At 40.7% G+C, this 23,504-nt stretch overlaps 1 protein-coding gene and 1 pseudogene across 3 annotated transcripts in view; one reads left to right on the top strand and one right to left on the bottom strand.

Annotated features, from left to right (window-relative positions):
- Positions 1–3,624, bottom strand: part of LOC132681269 (small ribosomal subunit protein eS27-like) — a 36,376-nt pseudogene extending 32,752 nt beyond the window's left edge. Inside the window, exons 1-2 of the transcript XR_013556451.2 lie at positions 3,380–3,624; positions 1,036–1,102 (exon numbers count right to left, since the gene is read on the bottom strand). The product of XR_013556451.2 is annotated as a small ribosomal subunit protein eS27-like (transcript). The remainder of the gene's footprint in view (positions 1–1,035; positions 1,103–3,379) is intronic.
- Positions 3,625–10,843, top strand: BTF3 (basic transcription factor 3). 2 transcript variants are annotated; one of them, XM_078449037.1, is made up of 6 exons: positions 3,625–3,745; positions 4,333–4,401; positions 7,626–7,739; positions 8,476–8,677; positions 9,965–10,021; positions 10,540–10,843. In XM_078449037.1, exons 2-6 carry the CDS (start codon positions 4,333–4,335, stop codon positions 10,584–10,586), a joined length of 489 nt encoding a protein of 162 aa, XP_078305163.1. In that variant the 5' UTR covers positions 3,625–3,745; the 3' UTR covers positions 10,587–10,843. The 2 variants fall into 2 exon arrangements, with proteins under 2 accessions (XP_078305163.1, XP_078305160.1); XM_078449034.2 differs by lacking the exon at positions 3,625–3,745 and adding an exon at positions 3,779–3,983.
- The last annotated feature ends 12,661 nt before the right edge of the window (positions 10,844–23,504 follow it).

Raw genomic sequence — 23,504 nt, 5'->3', positions numbered from 1 at the left:
CATGTTCACTCAACTGCTTCTGTACCAGGGTTCTCTGCGAAACAAAAAAGCCCTCTGTTCCTCCTCCTCCTTTTCCCAGCACTCAACTTTCTGTATCTTTCTTCCGGAGAGACCTTATATATATAGAAGTTTTCTGAAACAAAATTCAGAATAAAATCAAAGTATGTATGTATTAATTTAATAACTGTTGATACTGTGCAATGGTTTGATAGAAGTTCACTTTATTATTTGTACTCTTATGTACTTGAAGTTTTCCACAATAATGTAAAAGGAATATTCAGTCTGGTATTCAAAAAGTTAGGGCTGGAATTATAAATTTGGGACTCATCAAACTAAAGATGACATTTAAAGCCATGGGAATGGATGAAAATGTTTAGGGAGAGTACAGGCAGAAAAGAACATAGGACTAAACTGTAAGCAACTCTAATATTTAAAAGTCAGAGAAATAAGATAAAGCAAAGCAGACTGAGATGCAGTGAGAGGAAATCAGGAAGTGAGAGGTTCTGGGAGCCTAGAGGAAAAAAACAAGTTTCAAAAATGTGGAACCAGCCAAGTATGTCAAATGCTACCTGAAGACTAAAATAAGAACTAGGAATCTACCTTTTGGAATTGTCAAGATGGAGGGTTAGACAATTCATTGGAAAGATTTTGCTACAAAAGCGAACACAAAAAGTAAGTAGTGGCTGGAGGGGAAGAGAGGTCAAAAAGAGTCTTTCATTTTCTTTTCTCTTGAGATACATGATAACGAGGCATTTTAGTGTGCAGGGAGGATGATCCAGTTCAAAGGGGGGGAAAAGAGATATAGGAGGGGATGCAACAGAAGAATCAAGGTCCTGAATGAAATACACAAAAGTACAAGTAGAGGGAATATTCTCCTGTGTGTAATAAGAAGGCAGGCAATATTTATAGGTTCAGATATACAGAGATGGTAGAACTGATGGAGGGAAGATGAGGTCATGTCAATCTTCACATCTTGATTCTCTACACTTTAGTTAGATGGCCAAAAATAAGTAAAGTAATATGGGAAGAACCTACCTCATAAGAGCACTCCTAAGAGTTCTTTGAGGATCCAGCTGCTAAAGAGCCAACACTCGACATTAACCTAGTAGAAAGTGTTATTAAGATTCCTAGTTGAATTATCCATTAACTCAACAAAATTATCAAACCACCATTTGCATTTAATAAAGTACCACAACTAAAAATAACGATGGAGGTAACTTAATGGGGCTGAGGGTGTGAGAGAAGGCTTTCCTGAGACATTTAAACCAAAAGCTACATGAGGTACAGCCATTAACTTGACAAAGGTGAGTTATATTAGAAGTTCAAGCAGGTTTAGAAACAAACGAAAAAAAGGTCCATTGTGGCTATCAGTCAATGGCCAGATCACAAAGCAACTAGAAGCATGGGAATAGTTATTCTCAGCGATTTCCAAGATCTCTTGTGGGTCAAAATGCGATCTTAATAAATATTAAACAAAGTAAATATTTACCTCTTGCTGAAGCTAACTTAAATCCAAGAGAGGTGAAAACAATTCATGGACTTTGATTAGACCATAAACTATAAACCAAGGAGAGCAAACAGGTTTCCCCCTTCTTACCTGCTCTATTGACAGAGGACATGTTGAATGCTTCAGTAAATGAGTCTTAGGTTTGTTCAAGCTAAGCAGTTAAGTGTGGGAGCCAGTAATTTTTATTTGCCCTAGACATCATAAATTATTCCTTTGTCAGCACTGATTAAGATAGTAACTTAGTAACTTTTTTTTGGAGTTAAAAAAAAACCCTTTCAGTTACTTTTTTTTAAAAGCCTTGTATATAAATATTAGCAGAATCTGAATTTCCTAACCATTCACAAAATAAGCAAATGTAGCAGAAGTCAAAATTCAAAATGTTCTTTTCTTACTATGAGGGCATCTTTCATATTTTTCAACATGATAAAAGTCTTAAAAATTAGAAAAGTACAAGACAGAAACATGGGAATCAAAGGAAAATAATAACCTGGGCTACTTCCAGAAAACAGGTGTCTAAAAGGTGAATCAGGTGACAGGCAGAAGAATCTTGGGTTTATGTAAATGCTCAGAAAACACTGACTTTGGCTCAGGTCATGATCTCATGGTTTGTGGGTTCGAGCCCTGCATCGGGCTCTGTGCTGACAGCTCAGAGCCTGGAGCCTGTTTCGGATTCTGTGTCTCCCTCTCTCTGTCCCTCCCCCATTCATGCTCTGTCTCTCTCTGTCTCAAAAATATATAAACGTTAAAAAAAAAAAAATTGAATAGGAAGTTTCAAATGTCCTCAATGTAACATGGAAGAAGGGGAAAAAATCTGTTCCTGAACAAAGACGTACTTTCAAAAAGGGGACTATTTCTATATATTTTGTAATATTTCTATAGCACTGACTGATGTTTGCACTGTCATCTTGACCTCTACAGTAACCCACATAGCCTAATAGTACATCTTTTTCTGTACTAAACTTGTCTTATATAGGAGCAACATTGTTTTCTAAGAAGATATCAACTGTTACAATTACCCTAACAAAGCAATACAGATGTCCTGTTTTCTTAGAGACACCACATTTTAACAAATGTACAGGTGAGAAGTATACAAAAAGATTCATCTTAATTAGAAATCTGCACCTACACAAGTTTCCCTGCTGTATAAATTGTATTTTTCTTAGAGATTTGGGACTCATTTTTGACCCTGCGAAGGCTTTTCATAGCTAAGACCACCAAAAGGCTGACCAGATAGCATTCTGACTTAAATCGCCATTTTAAAATATAAGTAGTTTGACGTTAACGTTGTCTTAAAGCTCGTCCTACCGTTCAGGAAATTTTAACTCATACCAAAAGTCTCTGTAAACACACTGGGCACAAATTCTCCCTTGATTGCACTACCTAGTTCAGAAACAAAGTTGGTTCAACTGTGAATCGCTAATTGTAAAATCCGTGCCAAATAAGGATCAAGGAGTCAACTTTTTGTTAAAGAAACGTAATCAAGTACAGGGGTCTCAGGTGAGACCTGCTACGCTTGCTGAAATGCAGATTACCCGGTTCCATCCCCAGTCCGAATGAACCGCTTTTGAGGAGTGAGACTCGGGGATGCATTCTGAACACTCAAGCCAGAAAACCTGTGAATCACGGTCCTGCAACCTACCCAAACCTCCTCTTAGCTTATTTTGACAACGTTTGGCCAAAATGTCTTGTCAAAGGCTTATTTCTACCGGAGGGTAAATTCTAAAACATTCAGACGACTGCTCCAATCTACACCATCCAGCGAGCGAGAGCGACCAAAGAGGTGAGCACACTCTGGGCGCCCCAAGCGTTTCCGCAGATGGGAAATGCCCTTTCTTCTGAAGGTAAAGAATTTGGGGATCGGGGCCGACTTACTCAACCCTAACTGTGCAAAGAACCGTTCTTTCTGACTCCTTTATGGCCTTTCCCAGGACCACTCGCGGTGCCTCCAGCACAGAGTCCCTCGGGAGGTCTCAACCTGGCCCGCGCTGACGAGAAATGTGACCCACGCGACCGTCACAAACGCCTCGGCCTGCAGCCGCGCGTGCGCAGCGAGCAGCTGAGCTCGCAGCCAAGTCCGTTTCCTGACTCTAGGAGGAAGCAGTGTTGCATCACTTCCGGCCTCCCTCTAGCTGCCATCTTGCGTCCCCGCGTGTGTGCGCCTAATCTCAGCTGGTCCACCCGAGACCCCCTGAGCGCCTACCCTAGTCCCCCGCGCGGTCCCATTTCCGCTCCAACAAGGTACAAAAAGGCTCTGGACGCCGGCGTGGGAGGAGGACGGGAACGGGGGCGGGAAGTGCCCGGAAGGAGCGAGACAGGGAGGGACAGGGCTGAGGAGAGGAAGGCGATGCGACGGACAGGCGCACCCACTCAGGCTGACTCTCGGGGGCGAGGTCGAGCCAGGGGCGGCTGCCCTGGGGGCGAGGCGACGCCGTCTCTTCCTCCACCTCGCGGCGGAACCCGAGGACAGGAGCCTCAGGTACCGCGAGGCTTGCGGAGAGTGGCCGGGCCGGGCCGGGCCGGGCGGGCCCTGGCTAGGCCGAGGCCGGGCCAGGGCCGGGGGTGGGGGGCCGGGGGTGATCAGGCATGGGTTAGCGCCCGTTTTTCGGGCCTGCAGGGAGGGGGGGAGTTGTGGAGGAGGGGTAGGAAGGTGGGTGCCCTTTGCGCTCCCCCAAAACTGAAATTGGGAGCTTTGCGGGGTGGATTGGGGATTCAGGCCTCGGCCTGTTAAGGACGTTTTTTCTTCTGCTCGTGTCTTGGGAAATAACGAGCGTAGAATGGTGGAGATAACTAGACCTTTTCTCGCTGAGGGTTTCCTGTTTTTCTAGATGAAAGAAACTATCATGAACCAGGAGAAACTCGCCAAACTGCAAGCACAAGTGCGCATTGGTGGGAAAGTAAGTTTTAATAATTTTTTGGGTGTTTTTTTTTTTTGTTGAAGTTTCCAGGTTTGGGTTTTTTTGGGGTTTGTTTTTTTGGTATTGTTGGCTTGTCACTGTCTCTAGAGGGCATTTCATCGAGCTCGCAAAGTGGGGTGGGGAGGAGGAGGCGGGGTTAAATGATACACAGTAGAGTGTATCAGTGGGACACGCATGTTGTATAGTAAAAAAAAAAAAAAGTGAATCTAGGTGAAGAGACCACTTATAAACATTTCTGTGAAAATGTTTTCATTGTTACAGTGTTTTAGTACAACAAAATGTTTTCTAAGTTGATTAGTAAGAAAATGTGTCATTTCAGTTAGATAATCCTTGTGGCCCTCCTACTCCTAACTTGTTTTGGCCTAAGTTGTATACCTTCAGTGCTGTGCTGATGCCTTTTTTTTTCTTTTTTCTTTCTCTCTCTCTCTCTCTCTGTTTTTTTTTTTTTTTTTTTTTTTTTTTTTTTTGTAAATAATTAAGGTAACTCTGAATTTAAGTTCCACCTGTCTTTTGAACTGCAGTTTACAATGTCAGGTTCTGGATAATTGTACTTGACAGGTAGAAGTTTGTGTTCCCTGCACATTAAGACCTTTCTGTAATGCTTTCTTAGCTAAATGCATTCCAGAGTAGTTGTATATTTTCTAGGATATTTGGAAGATACCTTTGTTAGAGGTACATCACAAAATTTAAGAGCAGTGACTATGGATTTGAAACTACTACCTAAGCAGATAAGCTCTCAATTTTGACTTTGTAAATATGCTAAAACTGAGAGAATGAGAATGATTGCTAGGTTTTTAGATAAGTTTTGGTTAATTGGGTTTTTTTCTGCTTGATACTGATTTTCAAGAGTATTCTTTTTTGAACTTGGAAATTTTTAGATTGTTTTCTGAGTAATTTACTTAAATCAGTAATTTACTTAAATCTGTCTCTAGACAGAGATCTACTTAGTTGTATTTTGCATTGTGTTAGCACATTCCTAGTATTTAACAAGGTGTGGTAGCTTGTCCCAACAGAGCGTGTCTTTACTTGGTAAAACTTGTAAAGCTTCCCTGCTACCAAGCTTGTTATCTATTAGTTTTTCCCAACTTTAAACATTTGCTTTCAAATAGAGTATTCTGTGAAATAGCCAAAAGTTTCACTTAGACTTAAATAAGGAGATGTGTATCTGTTAAATTCCTGGACTTTGCCAGCAACGAATGTGTCCTGATTTTTTTTTTTTTCCTGAAGCGGGTAGTCTTCAGGATCTGCACCTGCCAATTAACAAATAGTAGGTGTTTCTTGGCCGCCTTAGCAATTGTTAAAAGCTAGGTGTGGCCTTCAGGTCCCAGAGAAACTCATTATAGCCTTTGTGGGTCAGTGTTTGGATATTCTTACATTGGTGTTTTTAACTATCATTTCTTTTAGTACGAGTTTCACGAGAAATAACTTGAATAATGGGCTTGCGTGCTATCTTTCTGTGGTTACTCTGATCCTGTAAAAATGCTGTATTCAGTATCTGATCAGAACATTGATAATGACTTAATTATATCAGTAAAAATGGAACTCTACACATGTGAAGTGTGTGGAATGTATAGAAGGTGTGTCCATTTTGTTTTTATAATCTTACAGTAGCGGTTAGAGTGTCTTTTAGAGAGATTTAGAGACAATTATTTGGAAACCAGATAGCTACATGACTACATCAAGGTGAGGTCTATTCTTAAAGGCTTTTTTTGGGTCTGGTAACCAGTATTTTTTGTAGCTGTTGGTATTTTATTTGGTTTAACTATCATTATTTAAGCCTTTATTGTGCTCAGTCCTGAGAATATGAAATTTAAGAAGTTCATGGTCCCTGAGGGAGCTTTAATGGTAGTAGGGGAGATAGGCATCTTTTCTAAAAGAAAGATCTGTTTCATAGTGTAATGTACATAGTTTAGTAGAAGTGTTTCCGAAGTACAAGGGTGGGAATGATTTTGCTTGGGGACAGTTAATTACAGAGGTTTGGGAAGGCCTGAAAGAGGTTGGAACAGGGTTTTAAAGGACAAATAGGAACTGGTATGGAGGTTGGGGTATATTGAGGTAGGTGGGTGGTAGCCTTTCCCTAAAGAGCCTTATATACCGTGTAAAGGGTTTAAACTTTTTTTTTTTTTTTTTTTAAACTTTTAAATTTTTTTTTTTTTTCAACGTTTTTTATTTATTTTTGGGACAGAGAGAGACAGAGCACGAACGGGGGAGGGGCAGAGAGAGAGGGAAACACAGAATCGGAAACAGGCTCCAGGCTCCGAGCCATCAGCCCAGAGCCTGACGCGGGGCTCGAACTCACGCACCGCGAGATCATGACCTGGCTGAAGTCGGACGCTTAACCGACTGCGCCACCCAGGCGCCCCGGGTTTAAACTTTTTATAGCAGTAAACAGAATGGAAGCTTACATTCTAGTGAGGGGAGGCAGACAATAAAATGCATTTCTCTCTTATAGTAATATTTGTTATGAAGAAAAATAAAGCTGGATAGATAGAAGACGATGGCTGCTGGAGTTACTTTTTTACATGGGGTGGTTGGGAAAGGTCACTGATAACGGTGCCAAAAGAACAGAGATCTGTAGTAAGGGAGGAAGCCAGTGCAGATGCTAGAGGAAGAAGGGAACAGTATGTGCACAGGCTCTTTTCGGTCTGTTTAAGGAACTCAGACGAGGTTTCTGTGGCTGAAGATGAGAATACGTATGTGATAGAGATGTTGTCAAGAACAGCATAATAGGGGCAGAGCAGATCATGTAGGGGCCTTGTAGATTAAGATAAGAATTTCAGATTTTACTATTAGGTGTTACAGAAGTCTATATACAGACTCATTTGAATGTGTCATACATTGTCTTGCCTGTGACTATTAATGGATGTTGATTTTTCATCGGTTAATGTAAAAAAACCGAAAAGGTTAATAGTTCTGAATATGGAGCTTTTAATGAGGCCTAATTTAGGTTCATAATGCCACCTCTTTATCTGCTCTTCTGGAGCACATAATCTAAATAATAGGATTTTGAAAAGATAATTTGTTTATATCTGACAAAACGAGAAGTTATTAAGGATTTGTTACCCTCTTTTGGCTTCTGTCATTGCCTACTTGCTGCCTAAAACTTTATACTTAGAGTAATTTTCTTAAACAGACCAAAGGTCAGAAAGGAATTAGAAACTGTTTGTTATGATGTTTATGTGTGTTATCTTCTCCTCAATCAGGGAACTGCTCGCCGAAAGAAGAAGGTGGTTCATAGAACAGCTACAGCAGATGATAAAAAACTTCAGTTCTCCTTAAAGAAGTTAGGAGTAAACAATATCTCTGGTATTGAAGAAGTAAGTGTCGAATTTTATTTTTATTTTTTTAAGTGTATTTATTTTTTGAGAGAGCATGAGCGGGGCAGAGAATGAGAGAGAGAATCCCAAGCAGGCTCCTTGCTGTCCACCCTGAGCCCCATGCAGGGCTTGGTCTCATGAGCGTGAGAACCTGAGCCACAATCAAGAATTGGATGCTCAACCTAATGAGCCACCCAGGTTCCCCAAATTTTATTTCTTTATAGAACAAGATGTGGGTAGAAAAAAAATTTAATGCTCCTGAATTAAATGATTTTTTAAAATCTTTCACTCCATTAATAAATAGGAGGGAGATTGCTGAGTCTCAAAGTGATTAGATTGCACTTTCCATTTCAGGCAAAATAGCACCTGTGCTTCACAGTGGAATAGTGGATTACTTAGCCAGACTTCAGCTTTTGCTTAATAGAATGTTTGGCTTCAAAGGAATATTGGTGGGTGTTGCTAATTAAAACTTTTTTTCTTTAGGGGCGCCTGGGTGGCTCAGTCGGTTAAGCGTCCGACTTCGGCTCAGGTCATGATCTCACGGTTCGTGGGTTCGAGCCCCGCGTCGGGCTCTGTGCTGACAGCTCAGAGCCTGGAGCCTGTTTCAGATTCTGTGTCTCCTTCTCTCTGTGACCCTCCCCCGTTCATGCTCTGTCTCTCTCTGTCTCAAAAATAAATAAACATTAAAAAAAATTAAAAAAAAAAAAAAATAGAATAAAACTTTTTTTCTTTATAGGTGAATATGTTCACAAACCAAGGAACAGTGATCCACTTTAACAACCCTAAAGTTCAGGCATCCCTGGCTGCGAACACTTTCACCATTACAGGCCATGCTGAGACAAAGCAGCTGACAGAAATGTTACCCAGTATCTTAAACCAACTTGGTGCAGACAGTCTGACTAGTTTAAGAAGGCTGGCTGAAGCTCTGCCCAAACAATGTAAGTTTCCTAGTAGTGGTTTTGCCTAGCGTTACTGATTTGTCAGTAAATTTCTAAGATTTCAAGTAGATGTGAGTATCTTTACATTTGGACATGCCAGTTTTCCTCTAAAAAATAACGATTGTTACACTGCTTTTAAGTGTTCTTAGTGTGTTCAGTAAGTTAACTAGTATGCTGTGATTGATCATTAATACTTGATTCAGTGGATTGTTTTCTAACTTTCTTGCTTTGGATCTTAGAGTTAAAATTTTTTACCTTCATTAGCTGGAAATGATGAAAATGTTAGTTTGGGGCATTTTTGATAACTGACAGTTTAGAATTGATTAAAATATATTATAAATTATCAAATTTTTTACAACTGGTATCACCAGTAGTTTTAATAACTGGCCTGGCACTATTTGGGTATTTTTAATTATAATATAGGGATTTTGTTCAGGACTGAAAATCCTGCAGTTAAATAAGTGCATTAAGAAATGTAGGTATTTTATGCTGTGGTCCTTTTATTAAAATTTTGAAGAAAGTGGAAGCAAGATAGGCTTATGTGGTCCATTATTTAGTCATCCATGTTTTTCTAGACATTTTGCTAGACCTTTTATGTGTGTGTGTGTGTGTGTGTGTGTGTGTGTGTGTGTGTGTGTTTGTATAGAGAGAGGTGTGTGTGTATATGTATATGCTGGGGGAGAGGGTATCACAGTGAGAGACTTAAGAAAGAGGTTCTAGAAAGGCTTTCAGAGCTGAAGTAGGTTTTGGAAGTATCCCACTGAAAATCTTACAGGGCTAGTACTGTGAGGTCTCAACTCCTAAGTGTAGTTTACTTTTTTGTGTTTTAAAAAGTGGATGCTTACCACTAATCAAAGGCATTTAATTTTTTGATCCTTTTATGTTCATTTCAGTAAAGGTTTGTTGAGCATCTCCCTTATGCCATGAACAAAACAGCATTTGAGAAACAGCTTCTTGATTTGTCTCCCATAAGAAATTTTACCATGATTTGGTATATGGGTTTACCTCTACCCTGGGGGCATTCTGTTGTTCTCATACTACCTCAGGGCCTGTGGTGGCCAGAGGGCTTGAAATAAGGGTATGGAATTTGATTTGTTGGCTGTTAACAACATTCTCGTTCATTTGTAGACTGCCATGTTAATGCTTGTACTTAGGGATGAAATCCCAAATGTCACTGTTGTAATCGTGAATATAAACTGTAACAATGCTTGGCCTTTCATCTGTTTTTCTGGTTGATGTTTATTAAAAACTTAACAAGTATGTAACATATATATTTCGCTTTCACAGCTGTGGATGGAAAGGCACCACTTGCTACCGGAGAGGATGATGATGATGAAGTTCCAGGTAGGAACCTTCACTTGTGGTTAAATTAGAGAATCTTAGCAAGGAAGAATGAAAAATCTTTATACTCTAGGAAAGTACCTTGTCGGGGGAGGTAATAAGGTAAAGAACAGAAAATGTAGACATGAACCTCACTTCTTCAGAATGGAGAAAATAATTCAGAGTTATTTAACTAGGAGTTAAATTTGTAGACTTGGTTTTTTCTGATTGGAATCCCAAGTAGGTATAGGTATCTAACTTTAAATATTGAATAAAAAATGTATGTTGTCACATGAATATAATAACTAATAGATCACAAAAGAGACCCCTGTTTCCTACTTCGAGATCAATAAATTTATGAGAAGGCATGGAGAAATCGTTCAAGAGTCTTGGGGGTATGGTGTAACTATTCTAAAATCAGAAAAACTCTTGGCAATTAGGAGGGGTTTTTCTGTCTTAGCTGTTACTTGGTAAATCTCTTTAAAATCCATTGATGTGTAGGTTTGGCTTTTTTCAGAGTTTCTACCTTTTTCTTTTTCTAGATCTTGTGGAGAATTTTGATGAAGCTTCCAAGAATGAAGCAAACTGAATTGAGTCAACTTCTGAAGAAGATAAAACTTGAAGAAGTTACTGGGAGCTGCTATTTTATATTATGACTGCTTTTTAAAAATTTTGTTCATGGATCTGATAAAATCTAGATCTCTAATATTTTTAAGCCCAAGCCCCTTGGACACTGCAGCTCTTTTCAGTTTTTGCTTATACACAATTCATTCTTTGCAGCTAATTAAGCTGAAGAAGCCTGGGAATAAAGTTTGAAACAAGATTAATAAAGTTCTTTGCCTAGTATATGGTTTCATTTTTTATTTCACGGACACTAATTTGTACACAGAAAGCAAAGTTATTCATAGCTAATCATGGCATGTAATATGACTGGTAATCTTTGATGAAATTTGATTAAAGATTTTAAATGGCCATATAATGTAACACAGGTGATATAAAGTTATGTTTTAAAACTTTTCTCCAATCCTCAGGGCTACAGTGGTTTATGTAATGGGTATAACTATAAAATGAGAATGAAATACTCCTTTGAGCATGAGTTTTTTCTCTTAATACGGTCTATCTCTTAAATGTATACTAAGTGCCTTTAATATATTATTGCACTTAATTTTCTCTCATTTAATCCTCAGTCTATGAAGTAGGGAGGAGTAGCTCCATTTTTTAGTTGTAACTCAGTTACCTAAAAAGGAAAGGAATCTCTTAATAACCCTTGTAGGATATTCTGTAAGACACATGTAAAAAGTAGTGTTTGTATTAGGAATGCCACCTTATGTTAATTAAATTCAAGTGGTAACACTGTGGTAGGGCTACTTTTTTCTCTTTAAAAAAATTTACTGTATGTATTTATGTATTTTTTTATTTTAAGAAATCTCGGCACCCAACGTGGGGCTCAGACTTACAACTCCCAAGATCAAGAGATGCATGCTGTACAAACTGAGGCAGCCAGGTGGCTCCTCCCATTTTCTTTTTAAAATAACACAGTAAAAATGATGTGTACAGTTGCAAGAGATTTAACAAACAATACTTGTCCCTGCACCCCAATCAGGACATCATCCCAAAAATCTGTCTCAATGTAAGGCTACTTAAATTGTATTAGCAATCAATGTTGAAGTAACTTAAAATTTTACAAATGGCATTTAAAATAAATGTCATCTGCTTTAAGGCCAGATGAAAAAATAGTTTTAGCTTTTTCTTGCAACAATGAGAATGTTAAATTTCCATAATAATTTGCAAGTACCTTGTGAGGGTACTATGCAGCTATATCTAAAAGTCACTGTAAGTAAACTACAAAAATGAAATGCTTGTGTAGATAGTATTTGCATATTTAAACATTGTATTACTTTCCAAGGATGTGTCAGTCTTGTTAAAGTCCACTGCTACAGTAACGGACTCTGCAGTCTCCATGGTTTACAAAATTACAGAGAAGTCCATGTTTGCAGAGTATTGTGGGTCAGGTTAGGCTCTGCTACAAAGTTGCAGGTGCCAGACTCAGGGGTAGCCTCTATCTGGAGCATTTGGCTTCCCAGCAAATGAGAAAATGGGTCATTTGCTGGCTTTTAACACCGTTACTCAACAAATTTTGCTTGTATGTAACTGACCAAACAGAATGTCTAAAGGAGGACAGAAGATTGGGAAAGGCTAGAGGAGGCCTGAGGGTTTTCATTTCTGATCTACTCCCAGGTGAGTCTGATGCTGCAGGTGCATTGGCCATACTTGGAGTAGATGAGATTTTAAGTTAGTTTCCCAACTCATCTCAAGAAATGGAGTTGAAAGTGACAGGCTGACTTAGGCCTGTGAAGAATATGCTACTACCTGAATATCCTCCCAGGTGTTTGCCCAAGATCTGTACAGGAAAGGGGCTAAATGAGGAAATGCAATCGGTTTCCAGGCCAGGCCTACACAGGGCAACTTGCTTCTTTTAACAGATGCTGGGTAGGGTTAATTCTGTTGTGCCTGTAGTCAGAGACTCTCCGACAACCTCAAGAAAACTTCTTTGGTCCATTTTTTAAATGGTCTGGTGTGTGTTAGTGGCTATATAATAATAAGAAAAGTTCTTGTAACACCTTCACTATCAGGATTATGCTACAGTTACAAATGACTATTTTACTTGCTACAAAGATTTCTCTGTCACTCTTGATACGTGTGCTTTGCCTGCGGCTGGGGTCCACTTTACTGCAAGAACAGCATCTGATCAGAACATTGCTAGTCTCAGGACAGGGAAAAGAGAGCAAACAACCATCTGGCTCTGAAAACTTAGGAAGCGACGCACGTCATGAATCAAATTTCATCAGCCGGAGCAAGTCATGTGCATAGTCCAATCTGAGGGTCACGAGGCCTGGAGAAATGTACTCCTTCAGAGCAGGACAGCCAATACTTTTGAACAATACTGCAATCTACCATATCCTTACAATTTTTCTTTAATTGCCCACAGTTCTGGCGGCTATTATGTGTTAGGCTCTGTACCACTTGTTTTATATAATCTCATTGGTTATCATAATAATCTCGCCCCCCCCCCCCCAAAGAGCCATGTGGTACAGATAAGGAAGCCAACTTCAAGAGGTGAAAATAGTTTGTCAGATCAACACAGCCTGTTGTGTGGTAGCACGAGAGTCAAACCTAGGTCTGCTCTTTTGACCTCAGCAACTACTAGAAAGAATTTTAAGTCTTGGCTGGCTTAGAGGGGCAGATGATTCTCATCTGGTTGATCTTCTGGATGCTGTCACTACATGCTGGCAGGTGTCCACTAATTTTAAGACTAGTCCTGGGCCAAACTAGCTTTTAGCTGCATCAGAACCAAGGCTCGGCCAATGAAGAGATAGTGATCAAATTTTGATCTGAAAACTCTTGGGATTAATACCTTTTCTTTGTTGAAGTAGTTAAACTAGAGTACAGTTGTGTCGTCCTCCCAGTAACCCTGTGGTGCACAGGACAGAAAGCTACATTCTAAAATTTGGAAACAAGTTTAAAATGGGCTGAAGGTCACTAAAGGTTGGGTCTGATTTCTACTAATCATTTTTCTCCGTTACATAACACCGGATTCATGCTTTAGGAGGCCCCTCTGCCCAATAAGATACATATGTCAATTTTTTCTTTTCTTTTTTGGAGAGAAGTCTTAAGGTAACTAATAACAGGTTTTTAAGGCTTTTCCAAAACAATGATTAGAAAAGTCTTCTATTCACATAAATTTTCATCACTCCAATCAGCACGGTCTTGAATGCCATTTTTGCAGCATGTTTGGGGAATGCAGGCATAGTCAGCAAAGAAAACAGTATCACATCTCTAGGCTGAACACTTTGTGCACTGCAAAACTAGACAATTTTATTTATTTTTAAAATCGTTACTGTTAAAATGTCAAGGCGGCCTGGAAAAGATGCTCTTGGAAAAGAAAAAGCCCTTTGGGTCCTAAAAATATGAGTGAAAACTATCCAAGGGGAAAATTGCAGATGTCTATTAAAGATTCTACATGTTTTGGTGAAAGAATTCGTACTTTGAAAAGCCAAGAAGAGTACTGCCTCTCTCCATCGGTCTGAAAATAAACATACTGACACACTCCATAAATAAGGAAGGGGCCATATGAGTTTATGTGCTCAGTAAGCAGGGAAGAGAATCAGTGTTCGCTAATTGGCAGTTAGCAAGAAGACAAGGATCTGTTTATACTCTTGCCTTTTATTGTCAGTGCGTTGTTAGATAACACGCAACTCCCAGGAAGCGTTTCTGTTTCTACCTTCCATAATGGCCAGACAAAAGGTAGGAACGGATCTATTTAGTGAACGATATTTCTGATAAGTCTTTTACCCAGTGACCGGGGCATGAGGTATTAGAATTGTATCTACCACCATGGTTTCTAGACAAAACAGCCTTGCCAGTTTGTAAAGTGATGGGGTGCTGCAGTGTTTAAACCACCACGGAGAGCACCGCGGGAGGTAGAGAGGAGAGTGGTAGAGGAGGAGGAGTGAGGAAACACCCAAGGTTAAACAAACAAACAAGAATCTTTGAGACCCAAAGTGTTCAACAGACTTGCCTTTGATCTTTACCAAAATTTCCAAAGAAATCCAAAAGGAATTTGGTAACGGACAAGAGTTGCCCATCAGGATTATTTCCTTTGTTGAACTTTGCAAATCTGACTGTATTTGCTTATTAGGTAGAGAACTAACCTGCTTTAAAAATGCAAACTCCTGGACATGATGGAACTGCTTAATCACGGGTGTAAATATCCTTAGGAAGGTTTCTAAGTATATATTCATGTAAGTAGTTGAAATGCAAAGGTAGCTACTCCAAGAACTCACTAAAACATCAATTAAGCCAAAGTAATTTTGAGAAAGAACAAGCTGGAGGCATCAAAATCACAGATTTCAATATATACTTCAAAGCTATAGGAATCAAAACACTACGGCACTGACACAGAACAGACACATAGATCAATGCAACGGCATAGAGAACCCAGAAATAAACCCATGCTCATATGGGCAATCTACGACAAAGGAGGCAAGAATATACAGTGGGAGAAGACAGTCTCTTCAACAAATGGTGCTGGAAAAACTGGACAGCTACATACAAAAGAATGAAACTGGACCACTTTGCTTTTACGCCCTACACAAAAATAACCTCAAAATGGATTAAAGACCTAAATGTGAGACCTGAAACCATAAAACTCCTAGAAGAAAAACATGGGCAATAATTTCTTTGACCTGAAGCATAGAAACATTTTTTTAGATGGGTCTCCTGAGACAAGGGAAACAAAAGAAAAATAAACTATTGGGACTACATCAAAATGAAAAGCTTTTGCACAGTGAAGGAAACAAAAAGGCAACTTAATACATGGAAGAAGAAATTTGCCACCCAGTAAGAGATTAATATCCATAATATATAAAAAGAACTTAAACAACCAAACACGAAAACAAAACAAAGAAACAAACAAACAAAAAAAACAAACCACACACAAAAAAACAAAACAAACAAAAAACCCAATTTAAAAATAGAGGACTAAATAGACATTTTCCCAAAGAAGACATACAGATGGCCAACAGACATATGAAAAGATCCTGAATATCACTCATCATCAAGAATATGCAAATCAAACCCACGATATCACCTTACATCTGTCAGAATGCCTAGTATCAAAACGACAAGAAATAGGGGCCCTTGGGTGGTTCAGTTGGTTGAGCATCTGACTTCGGCTCAGGTCATGATCTCACAGTTTGTGAGTTCAAGCCCTACGTCAGGCTCTGTGTTGACAGCTTGGAGCCTGGACCCTGATGCAGATTCTGTGTCTCCCTCTCTCTCTCTGTCCCTTCCCTGCTCACGCTATATCTCTCTCAAAAATAAACATTGAAAAGAAGAAAAAGAAAGACGAGAAATAATAAGTGTTGGCAAGAATGTGAAGAAAAACAGAACTCTCATGTATTGTTGGTGGAAATATAAATTAGTGCACACACTGGAAAACAGTATGGAGGTTCCTCAAACAACTAAAAATAGAAATACCATGCCATCCAGTAATTCCACTCCTGGATATTTACCCAAAGAAAACAAAAACACTAATTCAAAAAAGATATATGCACCCTTGTGTTTGTGGCAGCATTATTTACATTAGCCAAGGTATGAAAACAACCCAAGTGTCCATAGGCAAATGAATAAAGAATATGTAGTATAGATACACAATGGAATATCAGCCACAAAAAAAAGAATGAACTTGTCATTTGTAACAACATGAGTGGAGCTAGAGGGTATTATACTAAGTGAAATAAGTCAGATAGAGAAAGATAAATACCATATGATTTCACTTCTGTGTGGAATCTGAAAACAACAAATACAAGTGAAATCTGAAAACAACAAAAACAAGTGAATAAACAAACAAAAAGCAGAAACAGATCCATAAATAGAACAAACTGATGGTTGCCAGAGGAGAGGGGGGTTAGGGGGATGGGAAAATGGGTGAAGGGGAGCGGGAGGTACAGGCTTCTGGTGATGGAACGAATACGTGTGGGGATGAAAGGCACAGCGCAGGGAGTCCGGTCAGTGGTGTTTTAAAAGGGCTGCATGCTGACACATGGCGGCTACACTTGTGGTGAGCATAGGAGAACACGTAGACTTGTGCAACCCCTCTGTTACACACCAGAAACTAATGTAACATTGTATGTCAAGTATACTTCAATTAAAAAAAAAAAAAAAAAAAAAACTTACAGCGAGAGGCGCCCGGGTGGTTCAGTTGGTTGAGCATCCGACTTCTGTTCAGGTCGCGATCTCGCGGTTCCTGAGTTCGAGCCCCGCATCGGGCTCTGGGCTGACAGCTCAGAGCCTGGAGCCTGCTTCGGATTCTGTGTCTTCCTCTCTCTCTGCTCCTCCCCTGCTCATGCTGTGTCTCTTTCTGCCTCAAAAATAAATATATAACATAAAAAAAATTGTTTTTTGAATTAGAGCAAAACAAAACAAAAAACCAAAAAACCTGTCAGTTATCATATATGTAAAGAGTGGGAATTTCCACAATCATGGAAATATGCAAACTAAGGCAATTTTTTTCCTCCTGAAACATTGTTTTGGCTACATATAAAACATTATCAGTTAACTTCATCACATAAATAATATCAAATTGGATGTTTATATCACCATAAAAAACCACATCAAGTACACCTATTGTCAGTTTTAGGGGATTCATCTGAATGATCATCACAGCCGTTTCTTGTGTCACACACCTTGTCCATGTATGTCCAAGTCTTCTGGTTGGAATATCAAGTTTTGTTGGAGGCCAATTAGATGAAGGCATTATTTCTAGTAAAAAGAATTCCTGCATGATAATGTTTTAAATATAATTCTGAATTTTAGTTATTAGTTGCTGGTAACTGTTCTTTAATTCTTTTTAAAATTTCTTTAACGTTTATTCATTTTTGAGAGACAGCGACAGAGCGTGAGCAGGGGAGGGGAGAGAGAGAGAGAGACACAGAATCAGAAGCAGGCTCCAGGCTCTGAGCTGTCAGCACAGAGCCCGACCCAGGGCTTGAACTCACGAACCGCAAGATCATGACCTGAGCCGAAGTCAGACGCTCAACCAACAGAGCCACCCAGGCACCACCCCCCCCTTTATTAAACTGTTCTTTAATTTTGACTATTTGGCCAGCTCACCCCCAGTAGGTAGCAGATTCCTCTTCACCATGACCACGAGCCGGCTTGCTGTTCCAAAGCAGGGAGGATGGCAAGCAGGTAGCGAGGTCTTCACACAAGAAGTCAAGTTGCAGAGAGGCTGTTTTACGTTGTCGATATGGCACATCTCGACTATTTGTAAGACAAGTGCTGGAGGAAGGCATATACATCCATGACCACGCACATCAAGCTTTCGTAATATAATAATAATCTGCTTTCTCCTTCCCCTTCTGCTTCTTTCCATGGGTCCTTTCCCCAGTATTTCTTCTCCTCGTTTTCTTTCTTTTTTTCTCCTCCATCCTCCAGACCTCTTTAGGCTTACTTAGCTTGCATGTCTTGCAATACTACTGGCGTTTGAGCAAATGAGTGTGGAGTTACTCCCGCCTGAGAAGCTATCAAAGGTGATTGAGAGGGAGTCAACACACCTGGGCTCTGGTTTGAGCTTTGCCAGGGATTGGTTCTGCGCAGCCCTTCCATTATTTTCTCAGCTAGAAATGGGAACAAAGAAAGCTCGCTGCAACAACTTCAAGGGGACATTGGTAAATTGGTATCATTGTGTGTGTGTGTGTGTGTGTGTGTGTGTGTGTGTGTGTGTGTGTGTGTGTTTCTAATTGGTATAGTTGTTTAAATGCAATGAATCAACTCATTCAAAAAAAGGAGTGGGAGGGGCGCCTGGGTGGGTCAGTCCATTAGGCGTCCGACTTCAGCTCAGGTCGATCTCGCGGTCCGTGAGTTCGAGCCCCGCGTCGGGCTCTGGGCTGATGGCTCAGAGCCTGGAGCCTGCTTCCAATTCTGTGTCTCCCTCTCTCTCTGCTCCTCCCCCGTTCATGCTCTGTCTCTCTCTGTCTGAAAAAAAAAAAAAAAAAAAAAAAGGAGTGGGAGGGGCGCCTGGGTGGCTCGGTCGGTTGAGCCTCCGACTTCGGCTCAGGTCATGATCTCATGGCCGTGAGTTCGAGCCCCGCGTCGGGCTCTGGGCTGACGGCTCAGAGCCTGCAGCCTGTTTCAGATTCTGTGTATCCCTCTCTCGCTGCCCCTCCCTTGTTCATGCTCTGTCTCTCTCTGTCTCAAAAATAAATAAACGTTGAAAAAAAAAATTTTTTTAAAAAGGAGTGGGAGCTTGTCAGAATACTGTGATGGTTTTTTAAAAAAATTTTAAACTATAAAATGTTGAAGTTCTGGGGCGCCTGGGTGGCTCAGTCGGTTAAGTGGCCGACTTCAGCTCAGGTCGTGATCTTGCGGTCCGTGAGTTCGAGCCCCGCGTCGGGCTCTGTGGTGACAGCTCAGAGCCTAGAGCCTGTTTCAGATTCTGTGTCTCCCTCTCTCTCTGCCCCTCCCCCGTTCATGCTCTGTCTCTCCCTGTCTCAAAAATAAATAAACATTAAAAATTTAAAATAAATAAATAAATAAATAAATAAATAAATAAAATGTTGAAGTTCAGATGTAAATAGCAGAAGGATAACCCTTGTATCCCCAAACATAGCTACACATAAAATAATGTATCTCCAGAAAATTCTGGTTTGGTGTATGACATGGTACACAGGCTGGAAATACTTTCAATTTAGGTAGGGAGTTGAGGGCTTTGTGAAAGTGCGTCTTGCAGCTTGAATGTTTTGTAGCTGAAGTGTGTTGATAATTAAGGGGCAGACAGTCTGCAGTTTGTATCCCTTAGTCCATAAGGTGCCTGGCATTGTGATTGTAGCTCACTTCTCTCAAGTCACTAATGATATTTAACACCCCACTCCACCTAATTTAATACTAAATTATACAGGAGCGCCTGGGTGGCTCAGTCGGTTGAGCAGCCGACTTCGGCTCAGGTCATGATCTCGCGGTCCGTGAGTTCGAGCCCCGCGTAGGGCTCTGTGCTGACAGCTCAGAGCCTGGAGCCTGTTTCAGATTCTGTGTCTCCCTCTCTCTGACCCTCCCCTGTTCATGCTCTCTCTCTGTCTCAAAAATAAATAAATTTTTAAAAAAATTTAAAAAAGATACTAAATTATACACTCTTCTGTATTGTTCACCATTTCCCTAGTCTCCCTAATTCCAACGGAAACTTCTTGAAGATAGAATCCACGTTCTGTGTGAACTTCAGAGTTGGGGAGAGTTGGAACCTTATCTAATCGTTTTACCAGCTCTCTGATCTGGGGCAAGACTTTCTGAGTCTCTGTTCAGAATGGTTATAACAACCACCTCTCAAGACTGTTGAAAAGAACGAAATAAAGATGAGATATATTTAATGTTCAGAGCAATGGCTGGCTCACACCACAAACCAATTGCCCTCTATCAGTAGACTCATCCCCAAATCACCCGTACTGGGAGACTCAGCCATTTTGGAAATAGATGGGGTATAAATACATTCTTGTTTGTTGAGTTAATAAATTGACATTGTTGAGTATGATTATTGGCCTGCCACATAGGGGACACAAATACTTGCAGATTTTATGAGTATCCCAAAAAGGGTCCCCAGACCAGTCACAGCAGCCATAACTCTGAGTACAAAGAATGCCGTGCAGAAAATCCGGAGGCACTGCCCAGTGGGAGGCCAGCCAGCATTGCCCTGTCACAGCAAAACACACAAGCACAAAGAACAAGTCTTCATCTCAGGGCAGAGTCTCATGTTGAGGGCATTGTTGACTAGCTCTGTATTGTCCATGGTTATCTTAGTGTGAAAGCAGGAGCCAAAATTACAGGACTTTAAACGTATGCTTTGAGTTAGAGTGGTGTTTTCTGTGTCTACAGTTTCTAATTTGATCTTCTGGGTAAGCAGCCTTAGGATTATTTTTTTTGATTTTACACTTAAGTGATCTCTACACCCAACATGGGGCTCAAATTTAAAACCCCAAGGTCAAGAGTTACATGCTCTACCAACTAAGCTAGACTGGTGTCCCTGTGTAACCAGCCTTACGATGAATGAGCATCGCTCTCCCAGTTGTGAAAATGAAGTTTTAAAATAAAGGAACAGATGAGCACCAGGTGATAAATGGGATTGTTGAATTACTATATTGTACACCTAATTTAACTAAATAAACTGGGGCACCTGGGTGGCTCAGTTGATTAAGCATCCAAAGTCAGCTCAGATCATGGTCTCATGGTTTGTGGGTTCAAGCCCCACATCGGGCTCTGTGCTGACAGCTCAGAGCCTGGAGCCTGCTTCGGATTCTGTGTCTCCCTCTCTCTCTCTGCCCCTCCCCTGCTTGTGCTCTCTCTCTCTCTCTCTCTGAAAAATAAACATTAAAATGTTTTAAAAATAATATGACTAGATAAACTAATATAACAAAAAGCTAAACTCTAAACTACTATAACAAAAAAATAAAAAAACAAATACAATGAAGAAACAGAGCCAGTGAGGTGAAATGGCTTCATTTCACCTGGTTTATGTTGATATAAATGGAATGATGTCACCTCAAACCCGGGCCTTCTGATTCTCTGCCCAGGACTACTTCTACTATGCTAGTGTTTCCCAAACCCTGGTTTTCAAACTATCTACCTCAGACTCACTGAAGGAGAGGCAGGTTCCTGCCCCCACCCCAGACCTACAGAATCAGAATGTCTAGTGAACGGGGCAGGGAGTCTGCGTATGACTGAGCACGTCAGGTCATTCGCATCCACACCAAAGTTTGAGAACCATGGCTCTGTGCCAAAGATGACACGCAGACCTGGGTCTTGGGTTCCAACCAGAAGTTCCAAAGGCTGGCACTTGGTGCTTTGGCGAACCCCAGGATCCTGCAACAGAAAGGCGGGAGATGCAAGCTGCCGCCCTTCAGAGTGGCCTGGCACCGTGGGAACTTGCCTGACTGGTTTTATTGGCACCTCATGAAGAGAAAAATAATGTTCAGACTGCTCTGGGTCATTTTTGTCAGAGTTCAGCAGCCCTACCTTCCCCAGACAAGGAGAGCCTTGGTATTTCTGAGGTAGGCCCTTGGCCAGGGTTCCTAAATATCTCTGAACCTTCTTCAGCGTCCTGAGGCTGCAGTTGTGACATTTCTGGGTCCCCACTGACAGAAGTTAGCATCCAAACCCCCTGTGGGAAAATAGTACATTTTATTTTATTTTTATTTAAAAAAATTTTTTTAATGCTTATTTATTTTTGAGAGAGAGAGAGAGAGAGAGACAGAGCATGAGTAGGGGAAGGGCACAGAGAGAGTGGGAGACACAGATCAGAAGGAGGTTCCAGGCTCTGAGCTGTCAGCACAGAGCCTGACACGGGGCTCGAACTCATGAACTTCGAGATCATGATCTGAGTGGAAGTTGGACCCTTAACCGACAGAGCCACCCAGGTGCCCCTCGTACATTTTAACAGAAGATAGATGGGATGGCATCTTTTCATGGGAGCAACTCCTAGACTCTAAGACTTCTGTCCCTTTGGAAGTAAATCAAATACAAATATTAATTCTTTTCTCTCCAACACCTAATAGTGTTAACAGTGTCAGGTAGCTGTGAATAGTCACATTATTGGTAAAGAAACTTAACCTTAGAGTCTCAATGTCACAGACAGTAAGTGGTAGAAACAGACACTAGAACTCAGACTTCCTGGTCCACAAAGCTCCAGAAGATTCTCTCTGCCGGATCACAAAACCCCTGTCAGCCCTTCCTCATTAAGCCAGAGTCTCCACCTCCTGAGTTCAATGTGAATTTGTCCTTCCCAAGTACCTATAACCTTTAAAATGTCCTTACTCTTGGGGCACCTGGGTGGCTCAGTCCGTTAAGCATCCGACTTCGGCTCAGGTCATGATCTCACAGTCTGTGAGTTCGAGCCCCGCGTCAGGCTCTGTGCTGACGGCTCAGAGCCTGGAGCCTGTTTCAGATTCTGTGTCTCCCTCTCTCTCTGACCCTCCCCCGTTCATGCTCTGTCTCTCTCTGTCTCAAAAATAAATAAACGTTAAAAAAAATTTTTTTTAAATGTCCTTACTCTTTGATTTAGAAATCTCACTTCGAGGACTCTCCCCCTGTGCATATAATAGGATATATAGAATAAAGCTGTATGTAGGAAGACTTTTTTTACATACTGTAATTTGTAATAGGAAATACTAAATGCTAAACAATGCTAAAACACTTCATTGACTTTAAATATTAAATACACATTTACTAAAGTGACTTAAAAACTACTCAGTTTTATATATGATGGGTTCTCAAAAGCATAAACTATTATATAAAAACGTTAAGGATGACAGGGCACCTGGGTGGCTCAGTCGGTTAAGTGTCTGACTTCAGCTCAGGTCATGATCTTGCACTTTGAGTCTGAGCCCCCCGTGGGATTCTGTGCTGACAGCTCAGAGCCTGGAGCCTGCTTCAGATTCTGTGTCTCCCTCTCTCTCTGCCCCTCCCCTGCTCGCACTCTGTCTCTCTCTCTCTCTCTCTGTCTCAAAAATAAATAAACATTAAAAAAAAAACAAAAAAAATAAATAAAAATAAAAACATTAAGGATGAAAGCAAAGGCTGGAGGAGTTACCTGTGGTCTTCTCCCTCCCGACTGTGGTTCATTTTCTTATCATTCCTTCATTGAGCAAATGTTCATGGAACATCTGTGTTGGGCAGTGTGCTAGACCCTGTAGATACAACAGTGAACAAGACAGATTGACAGAGTCCGGCCCTTGGTGAGCTTACAGTCTGGAGAACAATGTAATTTTTGGCAAGAGAGTTTGTATCAGAATCATGAGGAGGTACTTTTGAAGAGTTCACATATCCCATGCCTCCCTCCTGAAGACTGGCTCACTGAGTCCAGGATGGGTTTGGGGCACGGTAAAAATTTTTGAAAAGCTCCCTTGGTGACTGTGAAACACAGTCAGGATGAATGGGATGATAAATACTCTTCTAGAATAGA

This window comes from Panthera onca, chromosome A1 (assembly GCF_046562875.1).
Source record: "Panthera onca isolate mPanOnc1 chromosome A1, mPanOnc1 haplotype 2, whole genome shotgun sequence".
In the NCBI taxonomy this organism is placed as follows: domain Eukaryota; kingdom Metazoa; phylum Chordata; class Mammalia; order Carnivora; family Felidae; genus Panthera; species Panthera onca.
This window is presented reverse-complemented; position numbering and strand designations above follow the sequence as displayed.

What these genes read in the sequence shown, in the direction of transcription:
- BTF3 (XM_078449034.2), top strand. Translation starts at nt 3,852, where the DNA reads ATGCGACGGACAGGCGCACCCACTCAGGCTGACTCTCGGGGGCGAGGT. An exon ending in CCCGAGGACAGGAGCCTCAG is followed by an intron (nt 3,984 to 4,332) that starts GTACCGCGAGGC and finishes CTGTTTTTCTAG; the next exon opens with ATGAAAGAAACTATCATGAA. An exon ending in TGATGATGATGAAGTTCCAG is followed by an intron (nt 10,022 to 10,539) that starts GTAGGAACCTTC and finishes TTCTTTTTCTAG; the next exon opens with ATCTTGTGGAGAATTTTGAT.